General features: G+C 32.2%; 1 protein-coding gene across 6 annotated transcripts in view; it reads right to left on the bottom strand.

The window, feature by feature from the left end:
- LOC143048018 (mitogen-activated protein kinase kinase kinase 4-like) overlaps positions 1-14,875 on the bottom strand; it is a 65,972-nt gene that overhangs the window by 40,751 nt on the left and 10,346 nt on the right. For all 6 annotated transcript variants that reach the window (XM_076221441.1, XM_076221443.1, XM_076221442.1 and 3 more), the window contains 5 exons: positions 13,267-13,407; positions 4,793-4,950; positions 3,826-4,089; positions 2,541-2,640; positions 1,950-2,033 (listed from right to left, as the gene is read on the bottom strand). In XM_076221441.1, the coding sequence (XP_076077556.1) occupies positions 1,950-2,033; positions 2,541-2,640; positions 3,826-4,089; positions 4,793-4,950; positions 13,267-13,407 (747 nt within the window). The remainder of the gene's footprint in view (positions 1-1,949; positions 2,034-2,540; positions 2,641-3,825; positions 4,090-4,792; positions 4,951-13,266; positions 13,408-14,875) is intronic.

Genomic DNA, 14,875 nt, shown 5'->3' with positions numbered 1-14,875 from the left:
AAGCTATTCAAAAAAAACTAAACACTTCTCTGTTGAATCTGTAAAACTTGATGTGCACGTGTGACCGATGTCGCAGATGGAAATTGAATGGAAGAATATGGGCAAACAGGGGTATATGTCCGGACCAGTGAGAGTACGTTTATTTTTAGTAGGGATTTTCCATCTGACCTATGACGCAATTGGGGTTACACTCAGAATTTATGATGGTAACGTATTTATAGCTATAAAACAAACATTTTCAGATCAGTATTAACTTCCATTACTCTAGTCTTTGGCCTGACCATTGATTGAACCTATGACCTCTGACAATAAAAGAAGCCATCAGAAGAGGGACCTTCAAGAAATTTTTAATCTGTTAGATAAGCCTTATTCAGCATTACTTAGAAACAATAACACATACATGTATCTTACACTTAAGTTGTAATGACAAAAATGTGTTAAACAGTGACTAGCAATAAGATAGAAACAAATTAGAAGATGAATTTGTTTGTTTCAGTCATTAATGAAAGTGAAAAATGAAATAATTCGTTTTTAGCACCCAACTTGGTATAATTTTGTCATTTAAGCATAGAAACACTGCTGATGAATAATTCATTTCTATACAGGTAAAAATGTATAAACTTAATATTTTAACCTATAATTACATAATAGTCTTTGAATAACTGGTCATTATCATGATATATAGACTGCCCACAGGACAGTGGTATTGACTAAGACAGTGATAATGACTGAGTCAAAGGCGAGGTCGCTGTCACGGTCAATACCACTGTCCTACAGGCTGTCCATATATCACAATAATGACCACTTATTCAAGAACTATTATGTTTATTTCATTGAGGAACCCTGTTTTGAAAATTCTCATAAATTCAAAATGTCCAAAGCAAACTTGAGTAGTTGTACGATTTCTATGGCAAAGAGCGAAGACCAGTCGTAGTAATACTGCCACTCATTGTAGTGCAATTTTTAGTATATGAATTCTAAATCAAGTTCTCTATAATTTTATAATATACCAAAACATATGGTAAACAATTCAACAACTTGGATATAATATTGAAAATAGGAACATGTTTATTGAAGGGACATCTATCTTAAAAAAGAAACCACGCTCCAACAGTCATTAACAAAGAAACCACGTCCCTATGGTCATTAACAGATGGAAACCACGCCCCACCAGCTGTCATTATCATGTAAAAATCCCTCAACGACCGGTTTTGTTCTGTTAATGACAGATGGAATTTATTACTGAAGAATAATAAATGTCATGTGACACCTTTTTATACAATAAAAGAAGCTCATTCTCAACCGATGTGAAAAAACTTGAAATCAAACAGACCTAGAAAATCCAATTGCACCAAGTTGCTGTCTATTTATATTTATGTTTATATTTATATCTGGTTATGTGACCGTCATCAGTCTTCTGAGGTCATATTGATAGTTAATTAGATGGTGTCCAGCCTAAAAGATAGACAAGATTCTGAATGTATTTTATAGGAAACTACTTTTTGTGGATTCCTGGGTCAAGAAGAACCAGAAATTTAAGTGATCACCAAAGGTGAATTTCCTTTAGGTTTGAAAGAAGAATATGCTTTAACAGGAAATGGTGTATTCACAAAAGCTTTGTAACTATGAAAAATGAATCTGCAATACTTTAAATATATCTGTATTTCTATTTTTCAGTTCTAAATTTTTCTATGGAGTATTAACTTACCATAGATTCTGTCCAACTTTGGTAGAAACCAAGGATAGTTTAAGAAAGTTATTAAAATTGTCAAACTTAAACCACAGAGTAAATATTTGTGGCCGCTGCAGTCGCCAACAGAATGTAGCATATCTATGTCTCACTTTTGCGACAAAAGTCACAGGCTCAACAAAAATGAATCTACAATACTTAAAATATCTCTGTAATGCTATTTTTCAGTCCTAGAATTTTCCATGGAGTATAACCTTACCAAGGCATGATTTGTTTCTTTCAATTTATCCATTAATTCAGCTGTGTTGACTATAATGTTAAAGTCTGCTGCTATCTCAAGATCCTAAAAAATAAACCATTACTCTTAATGTAAAAGTATACCAACATAGTAAAATGTATATAAAGGTGCAAGTTAGAAATAATAAATAACTGATAATGAATCAATCCTTTGAACATTTTCTCTGACATGTAATATTGAAATAAGCTAAAATTCATCTCATGAACAGCTACCTTTAATATGTACCTTTCAACATATATAAAACGTTAATAAGATTCCTTGATTGCAGTTTATCTTTAAAATGGACCTATAAAAGTTCTTTAAATAAATTTAACAATAAATTATTCCACTTTGCTAAAAACCCTATATGTGCAATACTTTTAAAATGTAGGATCTATGTGAAAAGATATCATAAGCTAACTGAAGATAATCATTGCTTTCTACTTCAACATCTTTGGTCTTCAATTTTTTTGGGTTTGAATATTCCTGATGAAAGTACATCCAGAAAATTCTTTAAATGCACCAAATTCATAAAGAGTTATTGTATATTTCTATTCATTACTTTTTTATTACCTTTCTTAATATTTTAGCAAAACCTAAGGCTTTGGTTGCTCTTTCTCGTGCTTCATTAAATAACTTCTTACAGTTTCTGGAGGTCTGCTGGAATGAATGTCTACAAACAACAGAAAATACAAGATACAAAATATCACAATCCACACAATCTAAATACTATCAAAGCTTACAATATAAATGTTAAAATACTAGGACTTTCTTTTATCAATGTTTTCAAATTCAGAAGCATTATGCTAAACAGGTCATGAATTTTGTAGTTATGACTAAAACAATTTGTAGATTGATATTGACCTATTACTGTATTTGTACTTTTTATGAGTGTGTATGTGGGTATGAATTTTATGAACTTGTGTGTGTACAAATTTTATAAACTAGGTAGTGTAGATGAATTGATATGAAATGTGTATTTAATTAAGCAGTGTTTGAAAAAAAATTAACATAAAGATGATTGTTTTTTTTTATGTGTATGAAGTATGTAATTGCTTTATAATAAGACACATATCAAGGTAACTGGTTTATTGGATTGGAGGTATTGTACAATAAAGGTGTTACATTAACTTTACTTGATCATGGTTTGTTAGGTTTTAATTCAGTTTAGTTGTTAGTTTTTATGTTGTTTTAATGGTTTCCATCACATTGGCTTGACTGTATATATGTAAATATCACACCACAGGTAAAATATCACGTTGTGATTGGTTTAACGCCGTCACGTGGTGTCCCCCTATGAGACCGTATGGGGTTAGTAGATTTCATATGGGGTTCATGACGCGTTAATGGTAACGTCATCTATCGATGTTGTGTATCATTGTTTATTTTTCAACATAACGCAGCAGAAAAAGTCCAGTGTGCGATAAATTCGTTCTACGGTTAACTACTGACCCCCTACAAACCATAGAGGGTGAAGAAAATCCATAGGGGATTCGGCCTCCGGCCTCACCCCCTATGAATTTTACTTACCCTCTATGGATCCGTATGGGGTCAGTAGCGAACCATATAACTTATAAGATAGAGTATCTTTGACTATCTTGCTTGATAGATGAACCATGAAATCATTTTTAGGTATGGTTAAACCTTACATTTTGCTCACTTATGACTCTTCCCCAAGGAACGTAGTATCGTAGCTCATGATTTTCATGGTTCATCTAGCAAGCAAGCAAACCAAAGATACTATCTTTACCTGCACATAAGATAAACATGTATGTACTGTGTCCCAAAAGTTCAAATTAACCCAAACGGACTGAGGTATTTCCTTATTCAATATTTTGAATAAAGAGCCAAAATATACCTCAGTTCCTGAATTCTTTTAACATGATCATTCCTAGAATTTTCACAATCTGAAGGATCTAAGCTGTCATCATCTGTGTCACGTGAAATAAATTGTGCATTGGCATTTTCATCTTCTTCATCTGCATATTCGTCACCATTTTCATCTAGATCCTCATCTGCATCGTCTCTCATATTCCAGTCATATAATAAAGAGGCTGTGAAATCATCTATACCTGTCTCCATGAAATCCACGATAGAATTTAACAGACTGCTGGCTAAAGTGCTGAAATGTTAAAAATAAATCATCATCATTTTATAATTTTCTATTTTGAAGTTGGCAACAAATGTTTACAAATGGAATTATGCTAATTTTCTCAATAATCTTGTTTATATCTTCAATAAAATACAAATACTTCAGTGACTGATCCAGAACTTTTTATAAGGATGGGCCCACTGACTGACATAAGAGAGGATGAGCATCCTTCAGTGATTCCCAATATAATTAACAAAATTTTTCCCACAAAAGGAGAGAGGGGAGGGCCCCTCAGGATCTGCCTAAAGACTTCATTAAACCAATCATCAGCTAGAACAGGGCATGATACACAATAGGATAAAAAGTAGTAAAAGAGGTACCAAGTTAAATAAATCCTACAAGACATGTACAGAATATTAATGGTAACCATAAACAAGCTACTGTAACAATTATAAACTAATCGTTGGATAAACAATAGATTACACATGAGTACAATGACTGTGGAGATCACAAATTTTAAGTAAAAAGTGTATATAATGTCTTTAGTCGTGATTTTTTATTTTTATTATGTTTCATATTTTTGGTGGTAGAATGGTTTGACATATGAAAGTATGGTTACCCTTTAAAGGGTTTAAATATCCAGAGCATAAAAACAATAATGATATTACTCTGAATGAATTTACAAAATTTTCAAATTGACACTACTGATTTATCTTGCCTCATCAAACCTTACCTAAACCTCTTTCCTGCCTCAGCCTCACCACCAATAATATAAGGACAAATGCCTTTGGTAAATGTCCACTCAGTATCAAGTACATTCTTAAGACTCCTTGAAGCTTCTGGGAGATTTTGTAACATATACAACCAAGTCTGTAGGTATGTTAAATATTCCTATAAAATACAAAGGTAAATACCTGTCGTTATACATATTTATTCTAAAATCAGGGAAAACATAAATAAAGGATATTTTGTACTACAAAAAAATAGATATCCACAATACAAACCCAAACTGGAAACTCAATAAAATAAAGGAGTAATAAGACCTGGTTTTGGCCAAAGAAAATAAAATGTTTGATAACTATTTCAAATTGGCACATAATGTTTAGAAATGCATAATAAAATAAGAAATATAAATGAAAAACAAATGTTTTTATCTGATGACAATTACGTCATAATATGTACTGTTTTCACAAAAACAATGAAAACTAGAGGCTCAGAAGAGCCTGTGTCGCTCACCTGTTACTGTATTTACTGATGTCGGCCATCTCGGTTGGCAGGCAGGGTCATTAGACACTTTTTAAAAAGAGATACACTATAGTCTGGCTCAAGCTTTGCTGTCCGTCAAAAAATTGCGATTATTTTTTTATTTGAGCAAATATTTGTTTTAAACAGTGATTTTCTTAAAGAAAATAAAATTACAACACGTTTCACGTACCTCTTGTCATTCCGAAACTGTCTAAATGCGTGTACGAAGCATTAAAAAGTTCTCTATGGGAAATTAACATTGCAGTGGAAGCCATTGTTTTTCCGGATGATTTGTTTGGGAGAATAGATTAACGTCATCAAAGTTCACGCGACGTTACGCAAAGTAATCAAAGGGAAATAACTCTTATGAAAAATGCTGACTTTGACTTGCAACCAGCTATGAACTACGTGTTTTGGCAAAGAAAATGAAAATTAAAGGCAGATGCATGTATAGGCATTTTGTGAATAAACAAGTGTGCCATTAGGATTCTGTTACCCCATCCTTTTCAAATAATTTATATTTTAAAAATGTTTACCTTTTCAAACATTCCGTAAAAATATTACCGTTTCTCATATTGTTTGAGTTCAATGTGGTATGTAATGTAACAGTGTAATACAGGTACTAAAGTTTCAAAAAACAGAAAATTGGTTGAAAAAATACAGCTTGGAACACCAAGAAAGATGACGGACGAAGAGATTATGGGAACTTTATTGATCTTATCATATATTTCTAATAGTTTTCCCAAGCGATTCACATATTTCCAAGCATAAAACTGTTATATATTCTAGTGGCACGTTCTATCACCTTGTATATAGTAAATGCCCCTTCTTTTCTTCACCGAAGATTACCATAACTGTTGCAGTCCTGTATCTAAAAATCAACATTCGTCACTTTCTCTGATTAATTTGCATTTTTCATGACGTCCATAATTGCGAATCCACCTCAACGTTTTTATATGTATGTCTAAAAGATTAATTCCTAAAAAGTAATTATCAATAGAACTTTGTTTACTCTCCAGGATTTTTAAAAGAAAATGACTGGAGTACTTTCAAGTTGTTCTGCTACGGAGGCTACTCTTTTCCTTTGCGAATGAATACATAGGCGAAAGAATTGAGACTCCAATAGAATATATTTTGTTTGATAAAACGTTAGTTTTTATCCGATAATCATAATTTTTTTTTCTAATATACCAATAATTGAATTGGTTCTTATTTTTCATGTCGGGGCGGGACCTTTTAAAACCGACTATTTTTCATTGTTGAAGGTCGTGTGGCTGTCTATATTTGCCGCTTATATCTTTTTGATTTGGCCTTTCTTGAACAGTTGTGTCAATGGCAATCGTAATACATCTCCTTATTTTTGTGCATCGTTCGAAACATAAACATAAAAATAATGTAAATTTCGGTGAAGACTTATGAATGTGTTCGTTACAAAATTATAATTGCATTTGTGTAACAATTCTTCATTAATAATTCATTTTTTTCGAGCCTTCGAGAGAGAGATATCGAACATGCATTCTGCTGTCGGCGGTTGAGACGTCCACAAATATGCACTCTGCTGGTAAAGATTTTTAAATGTTGATAACTTTCATAAACTACCATGTATTTCTCCCATACTTAGACACAACCTTGTTTATGATCATTAGATACAGGTAGTGTCCAGAAGTAAATTTTCTAAACAAAAAAAAAAAAAAAAAAAAAAAAAAAAAAAAAAAAAAAAAAAAACCACTTTTTTGTCCGTATGTTAATCATAAAAAGACTTAGTTTTCCTGCCAATTAACATTACATTCACTTTGTTGTTACAGCTGATTGCATTGAGTGTGAAGACAAAGGTAGTATATTTGGTGAAACAAATTCATTAGATTGGTTATCTGTCGGGCTAGTCTACTCTTAAAGGAGGGACCCCAAGAGTGACTGGGGAATAGAAATATGGTCACTTGGTCTTCTTCTGACCGGCAGTAAAACGCTTGCCGAAGTGGGGCGTCCGTTTGGCTGTGCGGGATGTATCAAGTTCGCAGTCACTTCCGGTCAGATTGGGACCGTTAAATCCGATGCCTCGTGTAAAGAGAGTTCCACGCTCTTTGCACGTTAAGAACCCTTGCAACAACTCTTTGAGGGGTCCGTAGGTGGCCTGTTGCAAGGCAAAATTTCTGTCCCTATCCAATATACCCTTATTTTCCAGTGGCTGTCCACATTTCCCCGACCATCATCCCAGATGACCTCTATTATTTCAAGACCAACCTATAGTATTTATTGTGAAACTTGTTCTCGTCCTGAATATGCATGAAATATTTGCCACTGGACGTTAAGCAACCAAAAATTAATCAATCAATCTTAAAGGAGGGTAGTTTGCCTAACATTATAATGACTTACTGTTCAGTTATAAAGCAAGCTAACAAAAGATATTACCTTTGTCTACACACTCTATGCAATCGGCTGTAAAGTTTTTAAAATCTTAATAACTTTCTGAAACAATCCTGGATTTCTACCAAACATGGTCAGAATCTAATTGTTTATGATAAAAAAATAGTATCTAGTATCAGGAAATTTTGAAAAATATATATTTCCTGTTTTCTGTATGTTACTTATAAATGGACCTAGTTTTTCTTTCAGTCAACATAACATACAGTCTGTCGTTAAAGTTCTTAACAAATTTATAAGATTTATAAAGTTGGCAGGACACTGGATCAGCTGAACCCTTACACGTACATTTTGATTTAAGGCAATTGATTTAAAAAAAACTACATATTTGCTGCATGTTTATCGATCTGGTTTATAAAAAAACGTCGGTGGTTTTCTTCATTAAAATAAACAAATAAACTTCAAGCCAATTGTCATATAAAAAAAAGTAGGGTAAATGTGGTCGTTTTTGAGTAAATTGTAAAAATAATTGCATTATTCATATAGATAAGTCGGTTGGTTGTCCTGTTTTAATGGTTTAACACTGTCTATTCAATATTTGGAAGCGCCAATGCTTCATGTTTAAGTCTGTACTTTGATCCATAATGGTTGACTTATACTAATTATGACTATGATGGAGAGTTTTCTCATTGGCAATTATAGCACATATTCTTATATATCTTTTACATCCCAACTTTGTCTGTTTTACAGTGTCAATTTCTTAATAACTGGAGATACTTTGTTTTAAGTTGGCAAAATATTATTCCACATTGAGGTACGTTTGTAATAAAAGAAAAATCCGAGATTCTTTTCTCCATCTGATATTTCGCTGATTTTTGCTATTATCCCCCCCCCCAAAAAAAAATAAACATTGCATGGAAATCTAAATGAGAATTCAAGGAGTAGGTCATTCTCAAGTTTGATTTTATTTAGATAGTTGAATAGTTTTTAATGTAACACCTATCACATAAATAATCTTATGTCGTGTTTTTAAGACGAATTATAAAGATGTATGCCTAATGTATTCTAATTCATTCTGGGTAAGGTTTTTAGTAAGGTTTTTAGTAAGGTTTTTAGTAGACCGTTTCCTCCGGGTTGATATTTCCAACATGCAGCCTGAAATGTTCTCCATGCTGTCGACTGACAAATCTCAAGTATTAGCAAAGTAAAAATAATTGGACTTTATTGAAAAAAATATTGCCCAAATGTCGGGATGGATGGCATACGTGAAACGTGAAAACATTTTATAATACAATATAAAAATAATCATAAAATTATGAATAAATGAATTATTATGCGCCAATTTATTCATTCACGGCATATTGCTCAGTTGCGTATACATGTAATGATTTTGATACGATGTGAACTCCATTTATTTGGGTATTTTCAAGTACCTGCAGGTTACTTCATTTCGACGTCTTAGACATAAACGTCACAAATAACACTATTTTTTTAATGACGTCATATACTTTAACGGTACAGTTTGAAAATAGAATAACAATGTGTTTATAATGTCAACTATGTAAACTTAATGTTTACAAAGTCAAAGACATCACTAAAGGCATATAAGGTCTTGAATGTGTATTCAGAGTATGCGGAAAATATGCACTTTACTTCGAAAAAATAGGGTTTTGATAATTATTTGGGACTGTAAGAGTTTTAAAAGTGTGTATAAACAGAACGAATTCTACAATATATATATAATTTAAAAATAAAAATAAAGAGGTAAGCATCATTAAGGTCATCTGCAAAAGTGATAAGAAAACCATTAAAATATACCCCACATGCAATTAGATATAAATGCTAAAAGTTACATAAGAGTTAGTTAATATCTGATTACTTACATTAATTTCACGAGTTTTTTTTTTTTTTCTGCACAAAAATCGAGGAGAAAGCAAGAGAGAGAATGACAACTTTATGTGAACATGCATATTCAATCTCAGTTACTGTTTCTGATTTTTTGATGGGCGTGTCTGCTACATAAACCACGCGAAGAAGATGGAAGTTAACGGTTTCGCTGATTGGTTGACGGAATGGTACGGAAATAGCGGAAACTGTCGAAGTAAAAATCACAATAACGACTCCCTGTTGTTTCCAGGAGACGGAAAATGGACGGCATAACCATGTCAAACCTCCGTAAGGATCGGAATGTGGGCGGTACATGATGATCAATGGAGCGCTTAGTTAATAAATAATGTTAAATGGAATGGATGGACAGTTATCGAATGTAATTTCTTGGTCAAATGATTTAAATCATAGCGGTAAAAAAAATATAACGTTTTTAAGGCAGACAGGACCCCCTGAGCCAGACTATAGTAATGATTGTGGCCAATTTTGGTTAAATTTGGCCCATAGTTTTAGAAAAGAAGATTTTTGTACAAGTTACAAAAATGATGAAAAGATGTTCAATATTGACTATAAAGGACAATAACTCCTTAAGGGCATAGGATACAGTTTTGATCCCGTATATACAGTTTGATGAATATTTCCATATAGGCTATTTTTTGCCTGATTAAATCAAATATGTAATAAAAAGTATACCTTCATGTGCTACTTTTTGAGCTAAATGAGGTCAAAATTTTGTATATATGCTCAAAATTCGGATTTGTGGCCGTATTTTCCCATTCGAAAAAAAGCCGTAACTTTTTTGTTTTAAAAGATAACCACAAACTGTTTTTTGTTAAATAATTTGTAATTTCTGTATTTTATAAGTATCCTAAAAATTTATGCATTTTTTTATTCAAAAGTAATTCATATTCATCAAATGGTCATGAATTGAGAAAAAAACCTATTTTTTTGCTGTATATTTATCAACATTAAAAAAATTGCACTAGTTACAGTTTTATAAAATTTGGTTCACATAATCTCCCTGCAAAATGAAACAAAATGTCATTTTAAAAAATAGGGGTCCATGCACTCGCTTTCAAATTAAATCAGTTTGAATGATAAAAATCAGTCAAAAAATGCATCTTTTCCCAATATGTCACAGCTTGACGTCGCGAAAATAACATTTTACGTTAGCAACGTCATTACCTCCCCTGTAACTGTATGGTATGCCCTTAAGGAGTTCTCTGACAATTTTGGTCATGTTGACTTATTTGTAGACCTTACTTTGCTGAACATTATTGCTGTTTACAGTTTATCTCTATCTATAATAGTATTCAAGATAATAACCAAAAACTGCAAAATTTCCTTAAAATTACCAATTCAGGGGCAGCAACCCAACAACCAGTTGTCCGATCCATCTGAAAATTTCAGGGCAGATAGATCTTGACCTGATAAACAATTAAACCCCATCAGATTTGCTTTAAATGCTTTGGTTTTTGAGTTACCAATTCAGGGGCAGCAACCCAACAACGCGTTGTCTGATTCATCTGAAAATTTCAGGGCAGATAGATCTTGACCTTATAAACAATTTTACCCCCATGTCAGATTTGCTCTAAATGCTTTGGTTTTTGAGTTATAAGCCAAAAACTGCATTTTACCCCTGTGTTCTATTTTTTGCCATGGCGGCCATCTTGGTTTGATGGCCAGGTCATCGGACACATTTTTTAAACTAGATACCCCAAGGATGATTGTGGCCACGTTTGGTTAAATTTGGCCCAGTAGTTTCAGAGGAGAAGATTTTTGTAAAAGTTTACGGACGATGGACGACGGACGCCAAGTGATGAGAAAAGCTCACTTGACCTTTCAGGTCAGGTGAGCTAAAAATACAGAATTTATGCAGTTTACTATCTTTATTTCCATTATCATTATTATGGAAACATCGTGCGCGGCCAAGAAACAACAAAATAATTTAACAAAACTTTATTAAAACTATTGACATAATCTCACCAAGTATAAGTTGTTTCTTGGGTGCGCACATACTTTTTCGATATAAAATATACTTAAAATTTCATGAAAAATAAGGAAAATCACGAAATTTTACAAAATATGCAACTTAAGTCATGATTTGTTGCTATGGTGACTTGTTCAATGTCAAATTTGTTTTTTCTGAATACCTTGTAACTTAGTCAAGTTTTCACTTATTTAAGAATATGTATGATGACTTTTAAATTTGCAGTAATTTTTGCATGTTTTGGGCCAAATAAGGGCCTTATTGCCCCTACTCCTTTACAACAGAAAAGATGTTTTTCCTATTGTAAATTTCCTTTTTTGGTCTGTGATGTTCCTTTGTCCCTTTTTTGTACTGAGTAAATTTCCTAAATTATTCCCTATGCAAGCATCAGAAGTGATATTTCAAAGAACGTCTTCATTGAATTGATTGTAAATTTTTTTAGTCAGGAACTTAGTTTACCAAAAAGTGGAGAAATTAAAGCAATGTATGATTAGGATTTCATAGAGCACTAAAAATAAATTATGAAATCTTTTATAAATAATACTGCTCAAAATCTTGTTCCTTGAGCAATATAGACAATTAGCTTCAATTTTTTTTTGTTTCTGAATAAAAATAAATTCCTTAGGTATGGAAAACTACACTAAAGTATAAAACTTTCAACATTGATACCAAGTGTACTTTTCTTCTTAAAAGACAGAGGACTATTAAAAACTATAAATATTGTAAGATTGAAAACAAACATTGACATATGAAACACCAAATCTATGAACTTTTTATATCTTGAAAGATTTTCTTATTTATTAGAAGGGAAAGACCTTCATGTGAACTTTTTATATCTTTAAAGCTTTTCTTATTTATTATTATAAGGGAAAGACCTTCGTGTGAACTTTTTATATCGTGAAAGCTTTCAAAATTTATTAGAAGTGAAAGAACTTCATATGAACTTTTCAAATAATTAGATATGGAATAATTTTTTCAATATAGACATGCACATCCAAGATGAAGAAGATAATATTGAATGAACCTTTACTTAGGTGCTAATTAATTAACATGGATCTTTCACAGCATAAGTACACCAAATTCAATATACAGAATATATACTGAGTAACCTCTAAGCATATATAAGAAAATCTTATAACAAATGTATTCAATGGAGAACTACCATATATTTTTTTAGGCATAATATTTTTAAAGAGTATTTGAATTTGGGTTTTTAGATCTGATGCATATTTAATATTTCAAAACACATACATGTCAACTTTGGAAATCTCAAATGGGGAATTTTAGCCAGAGAGGACAGACCCTATGCACCTCTCATACATGAGAATTAATTAATATTCCTTGGATACCAATTTTTGGGGATTTCATGGTAACAGGGGAACCATGAATTTTAATGTGCAATGAATTACAAATTTCAAAAAAGAATATCTGCACTTTTCTAAAACCATGAAATTAAAAATCAACGAAAACACAAATATTTCTCAATCAACGAAATTGGAACCCACGAAAGTAATTTAATCAACAATGAGTGTTTTGCTCTACTGAGCATTGTCTGAATGTGTACTTATGAGCTTAAATGCCCTTTTTCACTTCCTTGAAGCTTAAATGGCTGTTTGGAGGTATTCGATTGTAAATTGAAAAATTTTAAGTCATGTCATGCCTCTCATACATTTTCATAGGAGAAATCTCTCTTTAATCAGGCGAGTTGATATACATGTACGTACATCAAGCATTTTTCTCAGGTCTTGATCAAACTGTTCCAAGTCCATCATTTCCTCTTCAGCAAACACAGCATACACCATGTGTTGATAATACTGTTTAACAATCACAGCACCTTGTAGAACATCTTTACATTCTCTCAAAAGCTGTAAACAAAAGAATATTATACTTTAAACTATTGTGACACTTGAAAAGTATTGTAAGGTTAATCCAAACATTGAAGCGCAGCATGCCAAGGAGTACTTCTCTTTCAAATCACACCACTTCTTCCTATTAGTTTTAAAAAGAAAAGTCACTTCTCCCTGTGATTCTGAAGTAGTGTGAGAGCCCTGTCCATAAAACATGCCAATTTAAAGTAATATCAACATGATCAATCAATGTTTTAAGAAAATTCATTAATTTCAATATAAAAGAAATTTAACAATTCTTTGAAAGTCTTATCATGCTTATCATGACTCTGGTTATAAATAACTATTGGTTTGAATAGTAAATACATGGCTAAACCAGATGCTCCACAGGGTGCAGCTTTATACGACCGCAGATGTCGAACCCTGAACAGTTAGGGCAAGAATGGACACAACATTTAAGCTTGATACAACTCTGAATTTGGATTGTGATTAAATAGTTGACACAACATAGGTTTCTGATACAGAATGAATGTGGTCTAAGAACTTAATTTTAAAAACTTAAAATTTTTAAATTGGACATTTACCTATTATGGTCCAATATCCAAAATCTAAATACATGGTTAGATTCAGCATATCATAGAACCCCAAGAAATCAAATAATTTTCAACTTTAGACCCTTTAGACCTCAATGTGGACCAATTTGATAACCGGGCCAAAATATAAAAAATCTAAATACATGGTTAGATTCAGCATATTGAAGAACCCCATACATTGTCATATATTCAATTTTTGTTGAAATCAAACAAAATTTAATTTTGGACCTGGATTTGGACCAACTTGAAAACTGGGCCCATAATCAAAAATCAATGTACATGTTTAGATTCAGCATATCAAAGAAACCCAAGAATTCATTTTTTGTAAAAATCAAACTAAGTTTAATTTTGGACCCTTCATGCTCTTTGGACCTTAATGTAGACCAATTTGAAAAAGGGACCAAAAATTAAGAATCTAAATACACGGTTACATGTAGATTTGGCATATCAAAGAACTCCAATAGTTCAATTTTTGATGAAATCAAACAAAGTTTAATTTTGGACCCTTTTGGCCCCTAATTCCTAAACTGTTGAGACCAAAACTCCCAAAATCAATCCCAACCTTCCTTTTGTGGTCATAAACCACCTTGTGTTTATAAAATTTCATAGATTTCTATTTGCATATACTAAAGTTATTGTGCAAAAACCAAGAAAAATACCTATTTGGGACCTTTTTTTGGCCCCTAATTCCTAAACTGTTGGGACAAAAACTCCCAAAATATATCATAACCTTCCTTTTGTGGTCATAAACCTTATTTTAAATTTCTTAGATTTCTGTTTACTTATACTAAAGTTATTGTGCGAAAACTAAGAAAAATGCTTATTTGGGCCCTTTTTGGCCCCTTATTTCTAAACTGTTGGGACTAAAACTCCCAAAATCAATCCCCACCTTC

This window comes from Mytilus galloprovincialis, chromosome 10, assembly GCF_965363235.1.
Source record: "Mytilus galloprovincialis chromosome 10, xbMytGall1.hap1.1, whole genome shotgun sequence".
NCBI lineage: Eukaryota > Metazoa > Mollusca > Bivalvia > Mytilida > Mytilidae > Mytilus > Mytilus galloprovincialis.
This window is presented reverse-complemented; position numbering and strand designations above follow the sequence as displayed.